At 46.0% G+C, this 25102-nt stretch overlaps 1 protein-coding gene across 1 annotated transcript in view; it reads right to left on the reverse strand.

The window, feature by feature from the left end:
- The window catches only part of NEK6 (NIMA related kinase 6), a 38566-nt gene extending 15509 nt beyond the window's left edge, over positions 1–23057 (reverse strand). Inside the window, exons 1-6 of the mRNA XM_084272456.1 lie at positions 22945–23057; positions 14070–14210; positions 12726–12788; positions 9667–9777; positions 6164–6272; positions 4837–4944 (exon numbers count right to left, since the gene is read on the reverse strand). Coding sequence (XP_084128582.1) covers positions 4837–4944; positions 6164–6272; positions 9667–9777; positions 12726–12788; positions 14070–14210; positions 22945–23037 — 625 coding nt within the window. The 5' untranslated portion in view covers positions 23038–23057. The remainder of the gene's footprint in view (positions 1–4836; positions 4945–6163; positions 6273–9666; positions 9778–12725; positions 12789–14069; positions 14211–22944) is intronic.
- Positions 23058–25102: the final 2045 nt, after the last annotated feature.

A 25102-nucleotide genomic window follows, 5' to 3' on the forward strand; every position in this document is an offset into this window, starting at 1 on the left:
AATGTTTTGAAATACTTGTGATTTTTGAAACACGCTCATTACAAACGAAGAAGGCAAAGAGCTACACTCAGGAACCCGGGATGCCATCCATGGGTAACAAAAACACACTCTGTTTTTAAAGTAATAATTACTTCCAGAACTATTAGCTCAGCTTTAATGTGTGTGACACGCTCCTGCATATTCCATGAACATCCATACAGCTGAGAAAAACATTCTGGTGTATTTGAATACTATCTGGTGGTGCAACCACATCAGGGAAGCGATTCTGCTCGGAAATGTGAGTCCCCAACTCTCCTGTCTTGGCTCTCCAGACACGCCCCAGGCTACCAAGGGAAGGGTGCAGTGTGATGTAGGAGGAGTCTGACCCTGAAGTGCCTTTCCTCAGTGCTTGCAATGCTCAGGGAGTGCTACCAAGGCAGTGGCTGAGGTCTTTTCCCAGAAGGAGAATTTGGGAATTAGGAGAAGGCACTAAAATATCCTCTTGTATCAGGATTTAATTGCTTACACAACCTCACCAAAGTCCCTACAGTTGGAGGGTTTGTTTTTACACGCAGGCAGCACAAAACACCCACAGTCACTCTGTAGGATCTTTTCTTCCCCAGATGCTGTACTACAGGTACAGCCCATGGGGCCAGAGGTTCTCCAAGTGCACAGAATGTGGCTGTTGAAGTTCTAAGCAAGTTTCTGGGGTCTGCTTGTTTGTCACAAGTCCTGCTCACAAGCCCCTTGGAGCACTGTGAGCTTGGTTCAGATGACAAACTAGCTTGGCAAGCAAAAGAAAAAGCCAGAAGAATGTCCTCATGGCTGTGGTTACTCCCTGTTCACCCTCATCTCCCACAAGGAACCAGAAGGAACGTGGAACACCCCACGTACTCCAGTCCACAGCTACTGGCACGTTCTAAACTGGGAAGCTTTGACCTACGTGCATCCCCCAGAAGGAAAATCTGCTCCAAGCTCATTCTTGTCCAAGAATAAATAAATCATCTGCTCCAAAACAAGACTATTCTGTGTAAAATAGTGGAGTTTTCCTCTTTTACCCCCTTCTTCAGAATGTAAAGCCAGTCAGAGCCTTTGGATAATGCCAGGTTTATTTGCCTAAAAATGGGCTTTACACCAGCTCCCTATAAAGTTACCCATTTTAACACTAATGGCAATGCTCTACATTTACTACAGCTCCTAGTGAAACAGCATCTACCAACTTACTGTTATTTTTTCCAAAGTCTATGTAGTTTTTAAAGATGCTCTGCAAGTTCTGATTTTTGTCTTGTAACTAATCAGGTTTTATAGCAACGTTGGTGATTTAAACTTTCTAACAAGCACATGAGAACAGCCTTAATGATCAGATGCTGCTCTGAATGCCCTCCTTGGAGATCAGCAATAACAGACACAATCCAACATTAGGAACAGACACAAAAAAGCCACTCCCAGCCCTATCAAATCTTGAATGGAAGAGATGACACCTGGAAGGACATCACACTGTGATGCTATGAACTCACCCAAACTGCATGGTGTCACACTCCCACCCTCCACCACCCTGACCACGCTGCATCGCTGCGTGCAAAGCCCTGGGCTAAGTAATTCTCTGTAGTGAAACAGCCCATCAGACAGGTATCCTAGGGCTCCTCTGGGGAAAAAAGTAAACCAAAGCCAAAACACACCAAACAAGGAAGAAGAAAACCCCACAGAGGACTATGGCTGCAGTGAAATGCCCACAGTATAACCTGCAAAAAAACAGGCTGTAAGAGTCTTTCAAAAGAAAACAGTAAGTAGTATTGAAGGAAAGAAACACAATGCAGCCCCCCTCCAAAAAGCATTCCTCCTGACTTCATGCTGAATGGTTACCCCATTCCCTCCTATGCCCCAGAAGAAAACAACTTTCTATGATCTCTATAAACTAAATCCCGGAGCTTCAGCGATGGAAAGGAGGATGGTAAGCCATCACGTCGTGTGAAGAAGCAGCAAAATTCACCTTTAGCTACACTCGTGGCCTTTAAAACATGGGAGTTTTGTGGTAAAGCATGTGCCTGAAGGGCTCTCCCCCACGGGAAAGCATCTCCTGTCTTCTCTCCTGAGTCAGAGGAAGAATGGAAAGCAGCAAAGTGCCATCCCATCAGTTCACCCCCACCCTGCAGCCTCCGGCTGGTTTCTGGCATTTATCACCCTCCCCACAGCGCCGCTGCCTTTCCCAAACCAGTTCTGTTGCTGAGTGAGACAGGACGTGCCCACGTTTCCCCTCTGCCCGTGGAGGTTCTGCAGGGGCCGGGGCTCTCCCTGTCTGGGGGTCGCCCGCTGCCCCGGCGATGCTCCGGCGGGGCCGTGCTGCCAGCCAGGCATCCCGCCCTGGCTGCGAGCGAGGCGCCCGCCTGCATCTCACGCGCTGTGTACGGGCAAATCTTCCATTTCTCTTTCATTACCCCGGCATGTACTGTCACTTAATTTTTATGTATGCAATCCTTCCTGACAAATATGATCTGCTGCCTGGTAATTCATCTGACGTTCATTCTGTTCCTTGCTCTAATTACAGCTCCCATTCCTGACACGGCGGCAGCGGCGCTGCCGCAGCCCGGTGGTACACCTGTCAGACGGGTCGTGGTACTGCCTAATGCCCTTTTATGCCAGTCTGATGCTAGCAAATACAACAAAAGGAAAAAAAATTAGATGAATATATTTGCATAAGCCACACATTCAATTCATGGGTCAGCAGCCAGAGAAATGATGGTTCAGGGCGGTTGCCGGGGCAACGCGGCTATGGGAAGTGCCCAGCATCGCAGCCTGGGTCCGTGTGGGTACCACACTCTGGATTGCAGGGCATTCATCACTCACAGCTACTTAAACCAATGCCTTAATTAAACAAAACCCAAGATCAGTACATTTCCTGCTGCTACAAAATGTGTATGTCTTGAAAATTACACAAACAACCCAACCCAACAAAAAGCTTCAAACGTGCATTTTTTTGGATTTCTATTTACTTGGACACAAGAACCACTGGAAACAGGGGTGTGCCCATCCCTCCCTGAGCACCACGCACCATCTCCAACATCACTCACTGCTGCTCCTCTGGCTCCTTTGGCCTTGTGCACCCTATTCACCTGTTCCCAGGGTGCATCTGATCGGTGGAAGGGCAAGGTTCCTGCAGAAGAGCCTTAGCTCTGCCTACACAAGCCTTCTCAATTAAGGGAGAGCAACCCTGGTAAAGGTCACAAGCCTGGCTTACATGTGCAGCCAGCTTCCAAGCCCCAAGTTATTCTTATTATATTAATAAGTGCAGCAGTCAAACCAGATAAGATCATATAATTAGACATGACCGTATTCCTGCCTGTTGAGATGATGTGATTGTAACTTTCTATGAAGAAGGTTTATTTTAATCTATCCAGTACAGTGAGTGTCTACATTCTATCACACAAGTAACTCCAGAAACGCCTCTTTCTTTGGTGTTTGCTTTTTTAAGCACACACAAAACAAGGCAGATCTCTTCCTTTCTTGTGCACTAAGAAGCCCTGGCGCTGCTGGCAAGAATTAGCAATTAAGTTTGTAAATATAAGAAACAATCAAGCAAGAGTCACACAGACAAGAGAAACACACCATGTGGGTCCAAATTCAGCTGCGGGTGTGAAGTGTGGAGGAGCTTCCTTACTGCTCACAGCCAAGGCTCTCCCACTGCTCTAACACAGAAGCACCTTTGGGACTCAAAAAACAGTGACCCAGTAATAAAACTGGAAGATCTGTCACCTCCCAAGGGGTCACAAACACAATTGTGAAATACTTTGTACAGTAAGGCTTAAAGAATGAACCATACACACCATACACTCTGCTATAGCTCTGTAATTAATGCTCATGGTAACAATGAGGGGGAGAGAAGCCCAGATGCTCTGAACTTAAATTTCAATTCCCAGAAAAGTGCTGGAGGTGTAACTGTGCTGCTTGTAAAACACAGAAGAACGGACAAGGAACAAATCATTGTTATGAGTGGCCCACAGAGCATCAAGACAAACGATGGACTTTTAAAATTCCATGATCAGGCTTCAGAGGGAGGGAAACAGCAGCAAAGATGTGTTACAAGTTCCACACACTTATTAAAGGCATGCTTAATACTTCAGCTCTAAGCAAACTATCTGTCTAAACAAAACTACTTAACAGATGCAAACTGGTCAGAAAAAGCAGTTCCCACTTAAAGCAGAAGGGTACTTCAGGTGAAGTCCCTCAAGAGAGCAGACAGCTCCAGCTCTGCACAACACACACATTAACTGGGGAGCCAGGACCACAGCAGTGCCCTCTGGATAACTAGAGCCTGGACAGAAATTTCAGAGTGATGATGGGTAGGAGAGTCTGGGAGCAGGACGTGGTCCAGTAACTGTGCCACGCAGGTGCTGTGCTCTGAACAACTACCTGCACACCAGAAGGGCACCAAACAACCTGGGGATGGGGAAGACACGAAGAAAATGTGCATCTTCAGAACCTAAACTGTGTTTCAAGTCCCTGTCTGGAACGGATGAGCCGTGAGGGCTCAGCTCTGGCAAGTCACAACCCCTGCTCAGGGTAAGACCTCCAACCAGCATCTGCCAAAAACGGTGTCACTGAATTCCAGTAAGCAGATCTCTCAGTGGAAAAGCTGCATCTGTTACCTCTGCTGCAAACCATACACTTACCAGGCCTTCCCAGAAAAACACCAACTGGAGTTTCAAAGCAAAAAATACATCTTAATGTCACATGGAGAGTGTTTAAAATACATAGTAGAGCACACGGAATGCAGCCCTGCATCAGCTCCTGTCACAGCAAGGGGACAGACACCGCTCCCTTTGAGCATCACAGCCCACAGCTGCACCAGTGCCATCTTACCTAAGGAATGTGCTGCAGTGGTTTTAGAGCTAAAAAACCGGCCTAATCCGAGATCTCCCAGCTTCACCACCCCCGTGGCTGTGATAAACACGTTGGCTGGTTTTATGTCTGCAAGAAGAGAAAGGTAAAAGGTCAAAGCCACAAAAGGTTATTTGGTTCTAATGCTGCAACAGAAGCATCGCCTGGAGCGCTCTCTGTACAACAGAGGCTGGAGCAGAACCGTGCTTCTGTTCAGCTTTGATAGGCTGAATCTTCCACGACTTCAAGCTCTGCACATACACAAAAATCAGAGCACAAGAAATACCAATGAGGGAGAATGCAGGAAACAGCACAACAGAATAGAGGCAACCTCTTTAAGTGATGGAAATCAAAGCAAGAAGTCTGCTTCGCTGGGGAAATGACTCTTTTCTAGAGGAAGCGACTGCCTGCCATGGTCCCCCCCACAGCAAGGGCAAAACCTTGTCCCACGTACACATCAATTCTGGGCTCTCTACAGCCCTGTTTGCTCAGGGGGTGTAGGAGCTACCAGCACCCCAGTTTCCCATCAGTCACATCAGGACTGAGTGAGGCTCTTTCCTCATGTTAACGCAGACTAAATGCGGAAGACACCAAATCTCAGCCACCAGTTACAGACCTAATTCAGGTACAACCAATAAACTGCATCAGGGGATGTGTAAAGGAGCAAAAATGGGGAAAAAAGTGAAGAATTCAATACTTCAAAGCCTGAAGGCAGCAACAAGCTGCAGAGATCAGTGCTGGTGCCTTTTGGGTATTTGCATTTCCTGGGTCAAGTCCCTCACAAAGCATTTCATTAACGCCAAAAGCAGCAGTGTGATTTTTGGGTAGAGCTCAAAGTTATGGAAAGTTCTAAGCCAAGACATTCAAAACTCATTAATGGAAGCAGAGGAGGGGTTATGAGAGTGTGGGGCATATTTGTATTAATATTTCAGAAAAGCTCACAAGACAGAAAAACTCTTCTAAACTCTCTAAGGTCACAACCAATATAATGAATGCTGTTTCTCAGAGTTCACTGTATCCAGTAGTCTCAGCATTTTACTTCTGACACTTTTCTAATGGCAAGTTTGACACTTCTACTTAATATCAGTGTCTGGAATACAAAGCAGCTCATCTTCCTAATACCACGCTCACTTCAGACTGAATCCTTTAACAATGAGGCAAAGAGACAGAAGGAGAAATCCATCTTGCAAGCTCCAGCCTCTCTAAACATGCATTGGCTGAACATCAGCATAATTGTTTTTGAATGTAGGCGCTTACTAATTGGAACATTATATTATTATTCAGTGAAAAGAGACTGAATTAATGTTACCTCTGTGCATCACCCTGCGGGAGTGCATGTGTTCAACTGCACTGCATAACTGCACAAAATACTTCCACACTGTCCTTTCTGGGATTAACCGTTTCTGCTTTTTAAAATACTGTGGGAGGAAAGAAATAAAAAGATCAGTGAAAAAAGCAACGTATGTGTCTCGTTCCTGGACTCGTGTTAGTCAGCTGCAGGTTGCTCATGTCTTCCAGATCTGCAGCAGCATGACACTTCTTCTGATTAGCTTTTACCTCTGTATGTAAACTTCAATGCAGTTCACTAATTAACAACTATTATGAAAAATATGCTTAAATAGGTTTGACATTTTTGAATGGACACCGATTATAATTAGCATTAATCTCCTTAATTACCTTGCAAAACATATTTAATGCCTCAAAACAACAAATGTCTCAAATATTTTGCCTTAGGTAACAAAAGATCATTAAAAAAAATCTGGCAAACATTCATTGCTGTACAGTCTATTAACAGGGATAAGGTATCTGTTCCCCCCTTTTTAAGGATGGCCAGAGCACCAATAAAGCACCTCTGTTCCTCCCTGGTCAGGTAGGATAATATATTCTATGTCATGTGTAATAGGAATTGCAAATTAACTGAGCTCTCTGCAGTGCCACAGAAAGGTGCTGCTGCCATGGGACACACTGAGCTGGGAAAGGACCAGTCTGGAGTCTGGGTTCAAGGGGCTGCTGGGTGCAAACAGCTCTCAAAAGAGTGGCCAAGCACACGGTGCACACACAGAGGAGTGCAGTGTGGTGCCGGCCCTCTGGAACACAGGTCTTCTTCCTGAGCAGCTCAGCACAGCAATAACTAATCTGCTGCACCCCCCAGCGAAGGCCAAGCTTTATGGAGCTGCAACTTCTCTTTCTCCCCGTCAGAAACGCAGGACACCACGTGCATCCCATGCAAAGTGTGACCACCCCCTCCAAGGCATCCCAACATTGCACTGCTTGGGATGTTTGGGCCCTGACTTCCCACTGCTGCTTCCTGCTCTAGACACCAAGCTGGTTCTTCCACCAGAGCACTGCAACACTTAGAACAGGGGTCCAGAGGTATCAGGCGCTCCCCCTCCTCTGACACATAAGGGGTCACTGGATAAGGCCTCTCCCTGACAGGCCGTACGCTGTTTGGCACACCCCAACTGCACTCCCCCCACGGCACCCTTCAGAATTCCCAGCGGCAGAGCGGGAATAAAGGGACTGGCTGTTGTCCTTTTCTGCATCTTGTGCTTTCCCCTCTCCGTACAGACATCTGATGTCCCCTGTCACACTGTGTATGTGACGTGAAATGCTGTTACCGGCTCCTGTCTGACTCCAGCAACGGCAAATTGTCTGGTGCAGATCAGCTGTGAAGGGGCAGGACCCTGCGATTCCCCGGCAGGAAACCCGACAGACTGCAGAGCCTCCCACCAAAACTGGAGAGGGAGCCGGGAGGAGCCGCAGAGGGTGAGGGACAAAGTGTTATATACACGAGAAAACGACTTAATTCTCATTGAAGTGGGGAAGAGTGGGTATGCAAGACCACAAGTGGTAATTTTCTAAATGTCATGTCCAATAAGATCTGCCTGACATTTACAAGGGAGTCGCAACTCTCCAGTGGGTTACCCGGCAGCACGCAGCTACCACAGCTTTACAATGCCTCATAAATAATGCAGGCACAAAGACAGCCCCTGGTTCTCCCGCTCTGGCACCTTGGGCACTGCGACTGCTGCTCCTGCCACCCCGGGAAGCCAAAAATCCTCACAGAAAGCTTCAGCTCCCGAGGGAGGGCTGGGGTGTGGGGGGACACTGCAGACAGAGCCTGTATGGGGGAGACTTTTGGTCCCTCTTGGATTTCAAGGGGGTTTTCTCAAATTTTTTTTTTTTTTAATGGGAATTCCAAGATTTGCACCAATGGAAACCCATCGTTTCTATGGCCTTGGAAAAAAGCCTACAGCATCTTCTCCATGCCTGTGATACCCACGTGGGAAAACACACCAGGCTGGGGAGCACTGGGAGGAAGAACACAAGTCACAGTGCTCCTCAAGTCATCAGCACAGGAACCCAGAAATCGTGGTTTAGAAAACACAACTGCTATTCCAAGTGACATAAACAGGGATTTAAAAAAATTAAATAGCCAACCCTGACAGACAAATGAAGATATTTATCAGGGTTTTAAACTAAAAAGTGTAAGTGACAAAAAAAATGCAAGGTTTTTATATGATCTCACAATTACAAAGTTAAAGTGTTTCCTAAGCTGCTATTTAAATATCAAACCAAACATTGCACCCCCACGATGAGCAGAGCCTGACTCTCCCAGTCCTCACTTCCAGCCACCTTCACCTGCAACTGCAAAGAGCCCGAGACGAGCTCAGCTTCCCAGGACCTGTGGGGAGAAGGGTGCAGCATACAAGGGGCCACAAGAAACCAGCCAAGCATCAGAACACAGACGAGCTCTCTGCAGACAGGACCAGCTCTGTCTGCGTGACCCTTGGTGAGCACAACCCAGACCCGACACCCCCAGCTACGGGAGGCAGCCACCCCCCTGTGTGTCACTGCGCGCTCACCGCCGCGCAGCTTCGGTCACGGCCAGCTCATCCCTCGGGTGGGGGCAGCTCCCACCATCACCCTGTAACCGAGTGGCTGTGGTGTGAGGGGTCTCTGGAACTCTGGGGAGCAGCTCTGCCAACTGCCTGCAGGACTCTGCCCTGCAACTGAGCAGATTCTCATGGATACTGCAAATTTAGCCACCGACTATGGGCTAAACAGGGAACTTGTTTGACAGCCTTTGGCCTAGTGCCTCATAGCTCTGCTGGCAAAGAAAACAAATCTGTTAATAAGATATTTTAACTGTGACAACAAGGAGGAGGAGAACTTTCCAAACATTCATTTATGATAATTACAGAATAATGATGGCAAAAAACAGGTAAAACACGGAGAGAAGGTTGAGAGTGCTAACAAACATGATATAACACATCTGTTCTCACAAGGGATGTATGTCTAAAGATTAACATGTCAAAGAAAATATAAAAGCAGGTGGTAACAGCTTAACTAAAGCTGGTTTGCAGCAATACAAGTATTCCTAAGAGCAACATAAGAGAAGAGCAAGTACTTGAAACATTTTCTCAAACCCAAATCCCTGCTGCAAAGAAAGTCAATACACTTTCTTGAATGTCTTCAGCGTGGCAGACAGGCTATGTGAACAGTGAAACTAACAGTAATTAAATGTCCCCATCAATCACAGGCTGGATAAATCAACTTTGCAAATAACACCCAGGTCCCACCACAGCCCAGAGAGCTTCACTCCCTTCCAGAGCAGCCACCAGAAGCAGGTGGCACAGCCTGGTGCAAGTAACCCCCCACCAGACACTTCGGTTCGGGCTCTGGAGGCACCCCCTGGGTGTGCAAAACTGCTGGAGCAGAACAAAAGTGCTTCAAGCACCCATCCTCTTACCCCCCCACCTCATGTCTGCCTGATCTCGACAGTGTGCAGCATCCCTGACACGTCCTTACCTTAATCATCTGAGAGAGATCACCCGCGTCGGCCAGCTCCAGGACAATGTTAAGTTCATTGTCTTCAATAAAAGAATCCAAATACTTAATTATATTGGGGTGGTTCAGTTGCTGCAGAAAGAGGGAATACAAGAAGAACATCTGTAACACTGCAGAGATGGCAACTCTAGCATAGGACACCTGCACCTCTTCTGTAACCACTGCCCAAACCAGGCTGCAGTAGGTGCAGTCACAAACCATGCCCTGGGTTACCCTAGGCAAAAATCCTGTAAGAAATACTATTTACTGCCTAAAACCAGAGCAATACAGCCCTACATTGGGAAAACAGCTTTTAAATACTTTGTGTTTACAACAGAAAAGGCTACATCCTGAAAGAAACTTTATATTAAACAATAACTGGGTTTTTCCTCCATTAAATACAAAGAAAGGGCTGGTTACAGTACTCTTCAAGGTTTCTCAGCCCCTTAAAAGAACAGAATTAAATTAAAACTTTGGTGGAGCAAAACAATTCACAGATTTCATATATCAGGGTTTTTTTCTGATTATTTCTGCTTGATCTTCACAAATTACTGTTTTGTCTGAGTGCAGCTTCTTCCTATGTTCATAACTGGTATTTTAATTTCTTTTCTTTCCACGCTCCTTACTCACAGCACTAAATTAAGAAACCAGCTCAATGAATTAAAATTTATGGTTTAATATTTTATGTCTGCACTTCTTAAAGTAGAAATTGGTCAGGGAGGCAGTATCTGGATCTACTCCCTCCAGCTCCTTCTGCATCCGATTACCTTCCTCTCCTGCTCTCAGACACGCAGTAAATTTAGAATATACTAAAGTGAGCATTTCATCTACTAAACAGCTGTGACTCAACCTGCCTGTTCCAGGGGTTACGAAGCCAAAAGAAACACTGTTATGATCCATCATGCTAATCACTCCTCCCCACATGCACATTAGGGGACAGATTCCCCTTCGCGATGCCTCGGCACTAGCGCCCATTAGCCTTAATGGGCTCCATGCGCCGGCATCGGGAGAAGGCCATTCCCTCAGGAGCAAGCCTTAAAGAAATAAATAAATACCACAGCCTGCCACTTCTGCTGAGATTTCTTTTTCAATGTCTGCTCTCAGGTACATCACTCAAAGACCAGCTCACAGTAAAAAAACCCCAACATCCCAAGCAGAACGAGCATCAGGTGCCCCTCTCCCCACATCCTCACAGGCACTGGCACCCTGGGTACCACATGCTGCTCCCATGGATGGGAATGTGCTCTGTCCTCCTTAGGATGGTCTGATGGGAACTCTCTCCCGAGTTGCCAAAGGCACTGGAGAGTTCCAGCAGCCAAACAAGCCTTTTTCTAAGCTCAGCACCACGTGCCAATAAAACAACATCAAAACACAACCAGTGTAACTGGGAATGAAGATCACACACTGCTGAGAGAGTGACTAGGCTCACCTCCATCCTGCCCCACACCCCAGCCTGTACTTTGTGTATAATAAAGCCCAACTTACTCAGACCCAACATGAAGAATCTACAGCTTTGTTGAGTGACAGCACACTGGTTACTGATGGTCTGCACTGTGCTTTCCCAGCACAGCCTCTCTGGATAAGCCAAACCATCATTCTCCACTTGTCCTTCTGTCCAACCTATTTTAAGTAACAGTAACGACTCTGGGTTGTTGGGGTTTTCCTATGACTAGTGCATGTTCACCTGGGATGGAACAGGCCACCTGAATTTTCTTCTGTCTGAAGAGAAGTACATTCATTCTCACAAATCCTGAGCTGCACAGAACACCACACACACTCTGGCTTGGGTTAATGATGCTTCCTGCTTCTTGAACACATCCTGGAAGTTTGCTGGCAGCTAATGCCTGATGTGTATGCGCAGCAGCTCCGGCGGCGAGAGGCTACGTCCCCTCTGAGTGAGCGAGGGTGGGTGCTGGCAGCCCACACGCTGATCACAGCCACCTCACTGAGTAGCTTAACCTAAACCTCCTGGCCAGAATTCAGCTGAAAGGAATACACACAATTTTGTCTGGCTTCTGTTAGATTTCCAAGAATTAGAATTCATTTACAAATGACACCCCAGCCTTTGTTTCCATGATCAGAACAGATGAGGTGTGATTCTGACCAGGATGGATCCCCTCACACGAAGGAATGATGTGACTCCTTCACAAGTGCCTCCACAGCCAAAATAAAAACACCAAAGAAAGGCAGGGTCCCACTGCAGGTTGCTTTAGTAACAGCCTGTAAATACTTCATACTAGACACAGGAGTTTTGACCTAGCAAGGAAATTGTTTTAAAACTAAAATATTACACACCTAGATGCAACTGCAAGGCAGACACGTGCTTCACATCAGCAGGGATGAAGAGCAGAGTGAGATTTAAACAGACCCTTGGGTTCCTCCACACCTCACTTCCTGGGCACAAACCCAGTTATTAACTGATAAATTTAGCATGAGAAAGGTATTTTATCTTTTAATGTAATGACACTAAAAAAGTTGAAATTAACACTATGGAAAGTCATCAATTTGAGGAAGATACAGCTGTCTTTTCCTGAAGCAACACACACACTGTTCTAAGGGAAACCCAGATGCAAAGAGCTCTTCAGAGAACAGGAAACCCCATGAAATTCAGTACAACTCCAGGCTGGAGATCACAGGTACTCTGCAGTCCCCATAAACAGCAACACCACCACCCAGCCTGAGTGGGACCCGTGTCCCGTTCAGGGGCAGCAGCCCCTGACTCTCAGGACGGCCCCAGCACTGCCCCACGCAGCCTGTGGTTACCCCTGTGGTTACCCCTGGAGCACTGGGAACCAGCAGCCTGGGAGAGACCGATGAGCAAACATCAGGCTGCAGATACATTGGTCTGACAAGCCCTTAGTCTTAGGGCACTTGTGCTTGAAGGCAAAACTCTGGCACCACACAGGCATTCTGGTTGCAAAAGAAAGCTCAGTCTGTTCAGTCCCGTGCGTGTGCTATGTAAGATCTATCTGCCAGAAGAGCAAATGACTTGCCAGCCCAGAAAAAGAAAGGGGGGGAAGAGTGATTGTAAAAATCCTTACCTTCAAGAGGTCGATCTCTTTAATGCAATCTTGCCTAGCCTTGGCATCCATCATTTCAAAAATCTTCAAAGACAGAAACATAGAGGGTGAAAATGAAACATGAAAACTTTATTTTTTAACAATAAATTGCTCTTTCCTCCCCCCACCCCGTGTATCCTCTGCTATAATGAGCACACACACAATCCCCAGATCAAAGCAAGAGCAATGTTTTCTGTATTCTGAAACCACTACAGGGTGAGTGAGGGGGGAAATTCATTTTAGAACCTGTAGGCAACGTTCTAAGCAGCACGAAAAACAAAGATACTGGTTTGTGAATCTGCTATCGTGATTTTCAAAACACAGTTTAGTTTCGATCGGTTCCGTGTGGGAAATAGAAGATAAAATGTTTACTTTTTTCTTTTAGACAGACAGAACTTCCACTGCTTTCTCTGTAACAGTTAACAACAATATTGAGCAGTCATACTCATTCTGTAATAATCAAGAGTCACCAGAAGTGAAAGTTTAGAAGATCTGTTGAAGGATAAAAGGCAAATTTCTTCAAACAAAATGCTGTTCCGAACACTGTGCAATACTTGGAGCCCAGTTACAAATCTGTACTGCAGAAATTCTTCTAAACCCCCAGGCAAGCCCAGGGGTCCTGCCCTTCTGTGCTCCCGTGCTCCCACACCTCGTCCTGCTGAGCTGGCTGTCCCCAGCCCTGTGACAGTGGCCATCAGGGCCCGGCTCTTTCACACACACTCAGTAACCATTTAGTGAACCCTTTCTATAAAGTAAAAAGGGAAATTAAATATGGAATGGCAGCACTGCTATGCAATTCTGACTTGGAAACATGAGCCCACTGCAAGGAGAGGAGGGGAAAAGGCACCTCAGTAGAAATACACCTCAGCAGAGGATGGACACAGGGTCCCACACCGACACACGGGCTGTTTGGGGACACAACCCAGGGGCAGGCAGGAGCGCGGTGCAGCCACGGGGCCTCGTCTATCCGGGTGTGGGCAGAGCACTGGGAAACCAGCCTGACCTCAGCTGTGTTAGTGAAAGTCCTTTGAAACCTTCAGAACTGTTAAGTCTTTAGTCTGACATAATAGAAGTTAAAAAAGTTAAAAACCCACCTGAAAAACCAAATCAACTCAAAAAAAAAAATAAAAGAGAAAGTGTTGGGGTTTATAATGTAAAAGTATCAAACCAGAATCCCCTGCTGCCCTCACAGCCCAAGCTCTGAGTTTATAAACTGCTGACAAAAGAACCCTGAAAGGGGCATCTGACTCCAAGAAATCCATGTAGACACTTAAAACATCCCCACTCTGCTTGCTAACTAGTAAGATTTGAACTTAAAATGCTCACCTGGACTTTCTTTAATGCCACAGGCTTCCTGTCCAGAAGACAAGTTGCTTTGTAAACTTCACTGAACTGTCCTCGCCCGATCTTCTTCTCGATCTGGAAATCCGCCAAGGTGCAGCGATAGGGGTAGGAGGTCAGATGCCTCTGCTCAGGTCAAGGGGAAGGAAATCAGTGCATGAGAAAAAGCCATGCAGAAACATGGAATCACATTCCCAATCTGCCTTCTTTATCACCCCAAACTGGCAGCTTCTCTGGCTAATGGGATTCAGGAGGATGAATTCCTCACAGCAAGGACTGCCCAGCAAGACAGACAGTGAAATTCGGGTTTGAGGTGGTGTGCAGTGAGAAATGCAGTGGTCTGGCTTCACTTTCCCCACTCAGACAACACTGTACCAGCACTGTCACGATACAAACACACAGGATGTGATATAAACACATGGAACAGCAGAGACTTGTGTAACAGCATTAACAAACCAAAGCATAAAACTACTATCAGCTTCCACACACAGGGAGCATGGGGTGGGATCCCCAAGGGTGCCTCCTCTCCTGCTCTTGTTTCTGACAGGCACACATTTAATCCAGGCTGATCAGCCTATAGATAATTCTGACCATGGATGCCTTCGTTCCTGGTAAGTCTATTAGGAACACAGGCTGAATGAAGTTAAATGACTTTTTTAAAAAGGAAATAAAAGTCTTGCTTTCCATGTAGGTAATTAATTAGTCCCAAACTACTCTCTCCCTAGCTACACACCCTCTCATCAACTTTGCCTGCCCGTGTCACTGGGGAGATGCTGATGCCTACTTCTGAGCAGGCTCAGGTAAACACCCAGCCAGGCAGGTAGACACAGCGTAGCGAGGATGAGGTACCCCACGGGCTGGGGATTGCTCCCCAGAGCCATTCTGCTCACTTCTGCAATTAACGTGGCTGCTAACCAATGTTTAAAAAAGAAATGATGAGAATTAATTACTTCAAGTTCCTGTGCATGCCAAGGAGAGCATTTTTAAGCTTCAGCATCTTGAGCTGTTTCAGAGTTCCCATCAAAACCTACCAGAAGACAAGTACAGAGCACAAGCTGGGGGAGAGCTCCCCAGGGATGCTCCACCACAGAGTCCTGGTGCAAGTGGACAGGGAGAGCATCCCAGGAGAGCTACATGCTGTGAGGTTTAAATGCCTCCAGTCCAGCACCTTCTGGCAGCACTACGTACAGTGTGAGGGACTCTCACAGCGTGTATTTATGTCAACAAGTTTGCAAGTCTTTGCCACAGACATAAAAACAACTACTCTTCAACAAACAATAAACAGAATCAATCAGACACTGGGAAACGCTGCCAGGTTTCAAGGTGTCTGCACAACTCTGAGCTACAGTCGCTGTTATCTGGCGGAGGCTTTGTAAACAAAGCTGTAAAATTCAATGTATTTAAGAAAACACACCCATAAAGTCCCCCAAACAGTAATTTCTGACCCACTAACTGCATCAATCAACCATGACAAGCTATTCCAAAACCTGTCACGTCTACAGCATCTTTATCACAACAAAGACAGGAGAAATCCCCAGCACAAAAGCTGTTCTGCAGCAGGCACACTGGAGAAAAATGATTATGTTTTATAAACACTGACATGAGGTGCAGATGTAAGTCACTAAACAGACAGCAAAAAGACTACTGGGTCTTTCTGCCCTCACCTTCCCCCCATCGCCCTGGCAGACTGGCTGCTTGTTGCTAGAGCTTGCCCAGCACCACCACACCACGGCCCCGTGTCAGGCAATAAGAACATAAAGCTCTGCAGCTCTGGAGAGAGGGGACTGTGACACCACCACAACACCCACCCAGTGCCTGCTAACTCAAGTAGGCACAGAGCTGGAAATTTAACTCAGGCCATTGTGATCATCAGCTTTCTCAGCTTCAGCTCCCTACAAGAGCAAAGCCACTCACCCTCAGACAACACAACACTCTGAGGAACTTTCTGCAGTGCCAAGACCACGGGTGATTTTTTCTATCTATCACCTTGAGCACTTCAGCACTCTGATACTATGACAGATGGGTTTCACTTCTCTAGGCTACAGCTGACACCATCTTTTCTCCATGAACAATAACCTCCATGAGGAAGGCACACTTGCGGGTGAAGCCGAGTCGCTCCGAAACAGGAAGCTCATTCCATCAAGTGTTTCCTTTGAGCAGCTCAGGGAGTGTTTCCCTTTTAAGATGACTTTAGTCTGCACGAAGCCACGGTGTCAGCAGCCACAGGACAGTTCCTCTCAGTCCCTGTGCTGTGGTTAGGTGATAGGTTATAGTGTTTACAGGCTACAGCACAGCAAAATGAAGGTTAAAATGAAGATTCAGGATTCATTTCTCTAAGTTTCGTGGTGGATACTACACAATAAAATGGGAGCATCCTTCCTCTGATGAGCAAAAAGGTAAATAGCTGGGAGTTAAGGTAACACTGCTTCATTATTTACATACACTGCACTTCAAGTTACTAAATTATCAACAGAGTAAGGTAACAGGAAACCAGACAAGCAAATACTCAAGGTAATCAGCCCCTGCAGCTTTCTCAGTTTAAATTGGCTGCAATCCCTCTTTGCAGGGATCTGACACACAGCACTACTCATCAATACACATCGCAGGGACACTCAGCTCGTTCCGGGGAGCGCCAAGGAAGCTGCTGCTCACGTGCACTTTCCCTGCTCAGAAGGATGTCTGGACACAAGGGTTTGTTCAACGTGACTGGGAACCAACCGGGAACATCTCCGGGTCCCCACTTCCTTACGTTCGAGCTACTAAGCAAATTAGTTGAGCTGTCCAGTCAAATCACTTCACCCAGCCAAAAGAAAGGTGTCAGGATATATACAATGTCTCAAACCCCTTTGTCCTAATTAAAAAATACAAAGGAATCAAAGCATTTCCTTAGCCATGACTGGGTGCCTCCTGAGCCACGCTCTTCCTGAGCAGCAGGAAAGTTTGAGGAAAAGCTTTCCTAACACAGAGATAACAGTCACAATAGAAGCAGCAGTTTTTAAGAAGATTTTATGAAGCAAATACAACAAAACTTTATTTTTAAGGAAGAAACCCACTCTGCAGTAAAGGAGGCATCCATTTGCCCTTCACAAATCATTCAATTGTGGGTTTAAACCAAGAGTGTTTAAGTGTAAATTAATATTTTAATCACGTGCCAGGAAATATCTAGCAACTTCTTAACTTGAAAATATAAATAAATGTTAGGCAAGTGACAGGGGGGGATGTGTGTGTGTCCTAACCACTTTCACATGGTTAGCACACAAAGTCTGCTTGCTGTGCTGAGTTAATGCTGGGTGATGACTGGACACCTTAGCTGATATGTTCTGGCATCCTCCAGGACTACAGCTGCACATTTACATATGCAATGACCTAGATTTGCATTTGCTATCACAACCTATCAGACCTAATTAAAGTAATGGAGCTTTCATACAGGCTAGAAGATGTTGATTACGGTATAAACTGGAGAGCGTGCCCAGGTTAGACCAAGCCTTACCAGGAAGCTCCCTGTGGATGATGGCAGTGCATCTTCCCATACATTTCTAAAATTAACCTTCTCTTAGGCATTTAAACATAAGCAGATAACTCTGCTAAATACTGCTACAAGGACCCATTCAAAGCACCTACGAAACACCTACGTCCTCACACTATCATCCCTATAGCCTGGCCTCACATACACTTCATTATTTCATGAGTTCCAACAAGAGGACTCCACTTTTCTCAAGTCTTTCCACATTTGTCCACTACAGTTTTCACAAAGATGTCAGAGAATTAAGACCCATTCATTCCAATAAAACATGGTCCTTGTTTCTGCAAATCTCAAGAGTTTTCACACACAGATATAAATTGTGTGTCAAATTGGACATCATCCTCTTCAAACCCACTCATCAAAGAGATTTTCTCATTTTCAGGGCTGATTCAGGCTCACTGAAGGGCTCAGGTCTGCACAGAGGAAAACCAAGCCCCCTGTCTGCTGGGCTGGTTTCAAGGTCAATGATCAAGCTTAAATTAAAGAAGAAAGAAAAAGGTCCTGCGGGAGGGGATAAACACCCCCAGCCACTGGGCCTCTGTGGTACTATGAAAATTATGATGGACCTCTGTGGTACTATGAAAATTGGGCTGTTTGCACACTTCTGTTCCCACAGCAGCTGTAGGAAGAGGACAGTCTGGCAAGAGCTAGCTTTGAGACAAAGGCTGCTCTCTTCATCCACACAGTGACGTCTCACTCTGCTGCTGCTCCATTTAAAAAAAAAAGAAGCCAAAGATTAAAGCCAATTAATTCCTCATTCAGATAAAGAGGCTATTCATTTTTTAAGAAGAAATGCAGAAATTATTCCAAGAACAAGCTCTTCTGGATGACATCTCTGGCACACATGTTCTCTTTTAGATGTAATTGCTGACGTAAGAGCCGAAATTTGGAAGCTGGCAGAAGTGTGCAGGGACAGCCCTCATCACAACACCCAACGGAGACATTTGCTGGGACTTTCAGCCTCAGAGTTTGAGGTGTTAGGAGATTTTCTGCAAAACAGAATTAGTAATGTTTTCTAATATATCAAAAAAACACAATTAAATAAAAACTTCAGCTGTATTACCCTGTAAGCACCCGAGCAGATACGCTGCAAGGATAAGAAACTTAAAGGTTAATAGGAGTCTCTCCACACCAGATTATAAAACAACCCCAAGGATGACAGTGTTAGAAAATCCCTTGCCATGCACTTGCTCTTTGGTGCAAGGATGTAGTTGTCTCCTCATGCTTCAGTCAGAAGACGATGTCTGTCAGAGCAAGTGCTAACAGAGGTGACTTTCTGAGCATGCAGGAGTACAAACAGGCCAGAGTTTACTACTGGATATCTCACAAACTCATTTAGTTTGAAAAATCAGTAACATTTCCCCCAAATCCTTCATACTGCAGCATAACTCTGTGCAGGCAGGACAGCTACCTAACCTCAACAGTTTTGTATTACTTACATGAGCAGCTGTACAGCTCAGAGCTGGTCATTTGGGATAAGGAAGGATAAGATCAAATCTGTTCCATGGAAAGACTTTCAATCTCCACAATAATCAATGATCAGTCAATAAATGTACCTCTTTGTCATTAAGAGCCCTGAGCAAACTGTCCAAGCCCTGTTCCTGCAGCCTCTAACCCAAGGCTTCAGGCACAGAGACCCAGACAGAAATATCAGTCAAATGCCACCACGCTGCCGAGCGATGCCTGTGCAACTGCTTCTCCCAGAGGCACGGGGGAAAAAGCCTGAACGAGCACAAAGAGGGGGAATGTTCTCTGCTAATTGCACAATATATAAACCCAGAGTGCTAATGTTAATTAATAATAAAGTCAGTTGCTTCACTGCTGTCTGATTGGCATGTGGAAAGGCAGCACTAGTTACTCTGCACAAACGGCTATGGGGTCACGAGACATTTAGATTAGTTGTAATCAGCCTAACGATTGTTAAAGACTGGATAACCAACAGTTAAACAAGTCAGACACTACAATCGTTGGATGCCAATAAGGCATCTTTCCTGTAGAGCCATGAAATGGAATATTCTTTAGAAGAGTAAAAACGTACTCGCCCAATTAATTTTCTGAAATCTCATTAAAAAATTTAGCCCGACTAAGTCATTCACTTCTGACCTGAATTTTAATTATCTTTATGCTGGATAGAAGTTTTTTTTCTGATATTTGCAACGCATCATTAATTTTAAAGCAATGGTTTCCTTGCTTCTAAAGTGCATACTTCATCTCTATGACATTTACCGTAAACTAATTTCACCTTTAAAAGACATCTGTGGAGGTAGATGGGGAGGCTCCAGCCCCTCCAGTTGAACATGTGTACATTATAAGCAATGATTTACTATCAGCATCAGCATTTCAAACCTCTTTATGATGTCCCAAATTATACACCCATCTCCATTCAATAATGCCTACCTGAAAAGAATCTCGCATACTCTGAGGTGGAACTTTCAGCGTGAATTTATGAGAACACATTAGAACAGATTGATTAAAGAAAAGAACTTCTCAGCTCACAAGAGATGAGGAAACTTTTAAAATACAGATTATCCTTAAAAAGGTAGCCTGGTAATCACTGAAGAGTACATTTGCAGCTTTGGAATGAGACTACACAGCCATCATAAAACCCTTAACCCGGGCTGTTACCTAGAATTTAAAGTTTGCTGGAGAACTGGGTTTGAATTTCCAAGTCTGGACATCCCTCAGAGCAGGTATTTGTACAGCTTCTGATGGAATGAGGGAAGTACCAGCTTGAGAACAGCAGACCAAGGTGATCTTCCCAAAGAAATTCACATAGAAACAACCTGAGCATTGAGAGATCAAGCACTGGAGGACCCTCTGCTGCTAAATGTCCAGCTCAAATCTACCTTCGATTCACAGTGTGAAATGGAATCGCCACGACCAGCTCTGCTGCCAGGCTGGGAGGGGGCACGAACCACTGTGCAACAGGGAGTTACTACGTTTATACAGGACAGGAGCCCAGTCACAATTGTAACTGCGCATTTCTGATTTACTCCTACATAACCTTCATCACTTACTGCTACAAACCCTGAGTAATCCAGAGGCTGCAACAACTGACACTTTCCCTCTGGAACACCCCTAGAAAACGCTGTGTCTCCTGCAGAGGAGCTTCCTTGGGGTAAGGCTGAGCAGGGGAGGGAGCCAGCGGCAACAGGGGCCTCTCCAGCCCTCCCCGTACTCACACCCCTTCACTGACTCCAATGAGTAAACTCCTAATACAAAGCTCTACTCAAGAGTGTCACCTCAGTACTGAGCTACAGCAGAGACAGAGAGCAAAGCCTGATGTGCTTACACACAGCTGAGCAGCAGCTGGCTGTAAGCCAGGAGTAACACCTCTGCCAGGGGAAGGGCAGGCAGCTCCTGGTGTGTGAGCTGCGGGGCACGGGGTGGCTCTGCCTTTTTGGGGGCCACACAGCAGCTCTGCATGAAAGGGCTGGGTGGAGGAGAGGGCCATTCCACACAAAACCCTCCTCATTTCAGACTCTAAAAGCTCAAGTTGTGTTTTTTCTTCCTAAGCTTTTATCCCTCCCATTCATGATTCCTCTTGTAAGACGCGTTTGGTCTTTTTTTTCCTTCCCAAACCCCCTTCTCTTCCAGAAGCCATTACACAGCATGCCTGCTTTACTGGTATCTTCAGAAGAAATAAATGATGTAATTTTGGATTCTTCCAGGTAATAGGCACCAGAAAATTGAAAATGATATATAATTATGTTCCTGGAAATGGAAAATCAGAAATATGTAATAAGCAATCGTATCATGCCATCAAGGTAAAGGGGCTGCCCTCTGAATGGGACAATTTCTTATTAATTTCTACACTGAGTTTGCAGAGGAGAAGCATCTTTCCTATTCTCCAGTAGACTGCATTATTCTTGTTACTCAGCTTTGCTTTTCTTTTTTTCTTCCCCCTTTTATTTTAACAGCAAACCCAAAAGGAAGTCTTCCTGCAATCCTAATTCCACACGAGATCATTGTCTGAGCAGTTAATACACTCAGAGCCTCCATTAGCACAACTCGGATATTAAGGGAGTTGAGGGGAGGTTTCACTGAACAATGTCCATACAGCAAAATGAGCCCACTCAGCATCAGCATAACAGCAGAACATGGATTATTAGCTACTAATTACACTTAACTATGTCATTACAAATTCTAACATGTGCTCCAAGATGCCATGAATGTATCTGCTGCACAGGAACACTTCCTAATCTTGTTCATGAAATAATTACAGGGGCTCTATCCTGCCAAATGAGGCAGTAATTAACCCTAATTGCTCAAAATGCAACTGGCTAATTCTAGGAGATTAATCAAGGGGATTCAATTATTATTAAATGACTTAATATGACAAATTGCTACATTAGGAGAGGGGGGCTTTGCTCCATACAACACTGCTTTCCCAGCAGTGCTGTGTAAGATACATTCACCGTTGTACTCTATGTGTAGGCAACTCAGAGTACTTGCAAGTCCTGCCCTGTGCTCTGACACAGCTTCATAATGACCTCCCCTTGCTCAGGGAGCCTGTGTCACCCCCGCACTGCAGGTCTGGAGCAACAAATTACCACCCCAGCCCCCTCCCCAGGTAACACCAGGCCTCAGCTCCCCCAGTCTGACAGCTTGTCCATGATGCTTTTTTACTCCTTAAAATAGGGGCCTATAAAGCTTAATTGCTCTGATAAACAGACAAAACAGCCTAAGAAAGGGCAGGAAGCCAGAATTCACAAAATCCCAGTTCCATGGTTACAGGGAAAGGATGGAGGCTGGGTGGAACACAGGTCTAAGCCCAGTTTTAGCCCCCTTCTGAGGGATGGGAGGGGAGGGATACGAGTCACCAGGGTGAAACTCGGTCATGGTACAGACAAAATACATCATAGGAGAGATTCCAGAGGCTCATGGGGAACAAAGTCAGAGCCCATAGTTTCATACAGGATGATCATCATCTTGCATTGGTAATTACCTCTTTGGCATTTATTATTAAACTATGAAAGGAGATAAAATACATTTATTCACTTACAGGCAACTGCTTTTCCCTGGCCTTCTCTTCAAAGAATCAAGAAGAGAAAGTCAAGACAGTACTTGTTTTTATAAGATGATTTAAAAATACTCACTTTAAGCAGAATTCAAAGTATTTCCTTTTTCTCTAAGTATCATTAAAAAAAAACCAAACCCAACCAGATTCAGGAAACTCTGGCTGGCTGAATCCCAAACTGGATATACCCTAAAACTGCTGTAACTGCACTTTGAACAGAAGAGGAAAGGAAAACAGGCTAAATGCTAAAGAAACCCACAGAACTTTCTGAGAGGGAGGGAAGAAAACAGACAAAGACTGGAGAGACACGCACTTACCTGAGGATCATGCTGGTATTCCTGTCCTGGCAGCTTGCAGAGAGGGTTGTTCTGGTCCCCTAGATGGTGTGGATGGTTGTGCTGCCCTTCCATGGTATCATACCAAACCCGGCCTCACAGTCCTGCTGGAGGTGAGAGAAAGAAGGGAGAGAGAAGTCTCATCACTGTCCATCCTGCATGGAAAGCAAGGAGCTCTGTGCAGGGGTGTGCCCACACGTGGTCACACATCAAGTCAGCTACAACAGATTCCTCCCCCTCCATCGCCTCGCGCAAACAATCCTCAAAGCAAGAACCCCCTGAGGTGCTGCCAGCCCCACGGGAGCTCAGCTCATCAACAGCACGATGCACCCGCGAGCTGAAAGGCTACAGCAACAGGTCCAACATACCCTCACCCTCCGGAGACTACAAACACCACCACCAGTGTCACCAGCACAAAACTGGTATCGTTTTGTAACAAGCCAAAGAGCAGAAAAGGGGTTTATTTGCTCAGTGGTACGTTACCTACAGCTTTTGTCAGCTCTAACAGCAGCTGGCATCACTTCTCCCACCACTGCTCTGCCTTGGTGACCCCCAACGGTACCAGACCCTTTGGGCATGGTGCACTGAAGGTCAGGACACCTCCATTTGCACAACAAACCTGGCAACAAGTCCGCCCCACCAGACAGCTGCAGCTCCTCTGGGCCAGCGCAGCTTTAGCCACACGCTTTCCTCCCAGCCCCAAAGCAAAGCTTTCGTGCAGGTTGGTAAGCCACAGGAAGCAGCAACAAGAAACCATCAGATTCAAGGAGATCAAAGCATTATTCTAGGAACAAACAGACAAACAGGGTAACATTCCATGAATTAGTTTGCTCCAGTTTCACCTGCAGCTCCTAAACACCGTTGTCCTGCAGAACTTCCTACAAAACTTACAGAAATTAAAAGGATGGATCTGCAAATCCAGCAGAAGCTCCCAGATACAGATCTTACTGCAAGGAGGCAAGAGCAAATCCACCATCACTGACTGCATCACTGATCCTTCTATACTCTACACAGCCCAATTCAGTGTTGTCATTCCAACCCACCCCCCTTTTTTTTAAGTGCAAAGATCTTGTTTGTGAAGTTCTGAGCCACAACACAAAACAAATCTTAACCTTCTTTTATGCTGGTAGCACGGTGGGTGAAGAGCTGTGAAATCCTGCCCCTGCAACAGAGAAGTTCTACACATCACATCCTGGGTTTGCCTTAAATGACTTCACAGTACCACAAGACTGGTTTTATTTTGAGCAGTATTATGAATCAAGCAAAAGCCCGTGGGTAAAAGAAAGGAAGAAAAGACTTGGCTGAGAGGACTTAAAAGAGTTATGATCGACCAGAAGGCACCCAACTAGAAGGAATCGAAGTGTGACACTCAGTTTCCATTTTTAAGAATAAATGTAAAAAACCAGAGAAAATTAAAAGGTGACATTCCCATGGGAGTTGAATGAGGCAGGGGAATTGATTTCCCACCATCTAACCAGGCTGCTGGCCCTCTGAAAGCACCACCCACACCCAACACAGCAGTACAGGTATGTCCCCCCTTGACCGCTCACCGCTGCTCTGCGGAAACACGCCCCCGAGCTGTCCCCACTTCGCACAGGTCCCTCCCGAGCTGGGATGGTTCCCTCCAACACCGTGCTGGAGCCTGACCCAGGCACAAACCCCGGTCGCTTTATCCGCTGCTCAGGGGATGCTTCCCAAGAGGGTCCAGGCTCCTTGCTCTGTGCCAGTTTGGGGGTCGGGCTCTGGCCCCAGCACACAGCCAGGCCTCAAGAGACACGCACGGCGAATACACTGACACCCTTTCCCCAGAGAGCTGGGCCCGTTTTCGGGCTGATTTAATACTGTTATTCCTAGCGAGTTGTTCCCCATCCACAGGCTGTAGGTACCGTGTCATCCAGAGGCACATTCCTGCAGCCTTTCGCAGCAACCAAAAGCGTAACAGTGACAGAGCCAGTGGCCAACACAAGCGTTTTCAGGAACTTGTTTCAGGAGTTCTGGCAAGTACTGGCTCAGCAGAAGGGCACAACCTGACCTCACTGGGGTATTAATAGTGTGTGCCTGGCACTTGGGCAATGACTAACCCTTCATTTAAAATACAAAGGTATTTTAAATATTGGGGGGAGTGGGGGAGAAAATGGGA

The sequence above is a fragment of the Gallinula chloropus genome, assembly GCF_964237585.1.
Source record: "Gallinula chloropus genome assembly, chromosome: 18".
NCBI classification, from domain to species: domain Eukaryota; kingdom Metazoa; phylum Chordata; class Aves; order Gruiformes; family Rallidae; genus Gallinula; species Gallinula chloropus.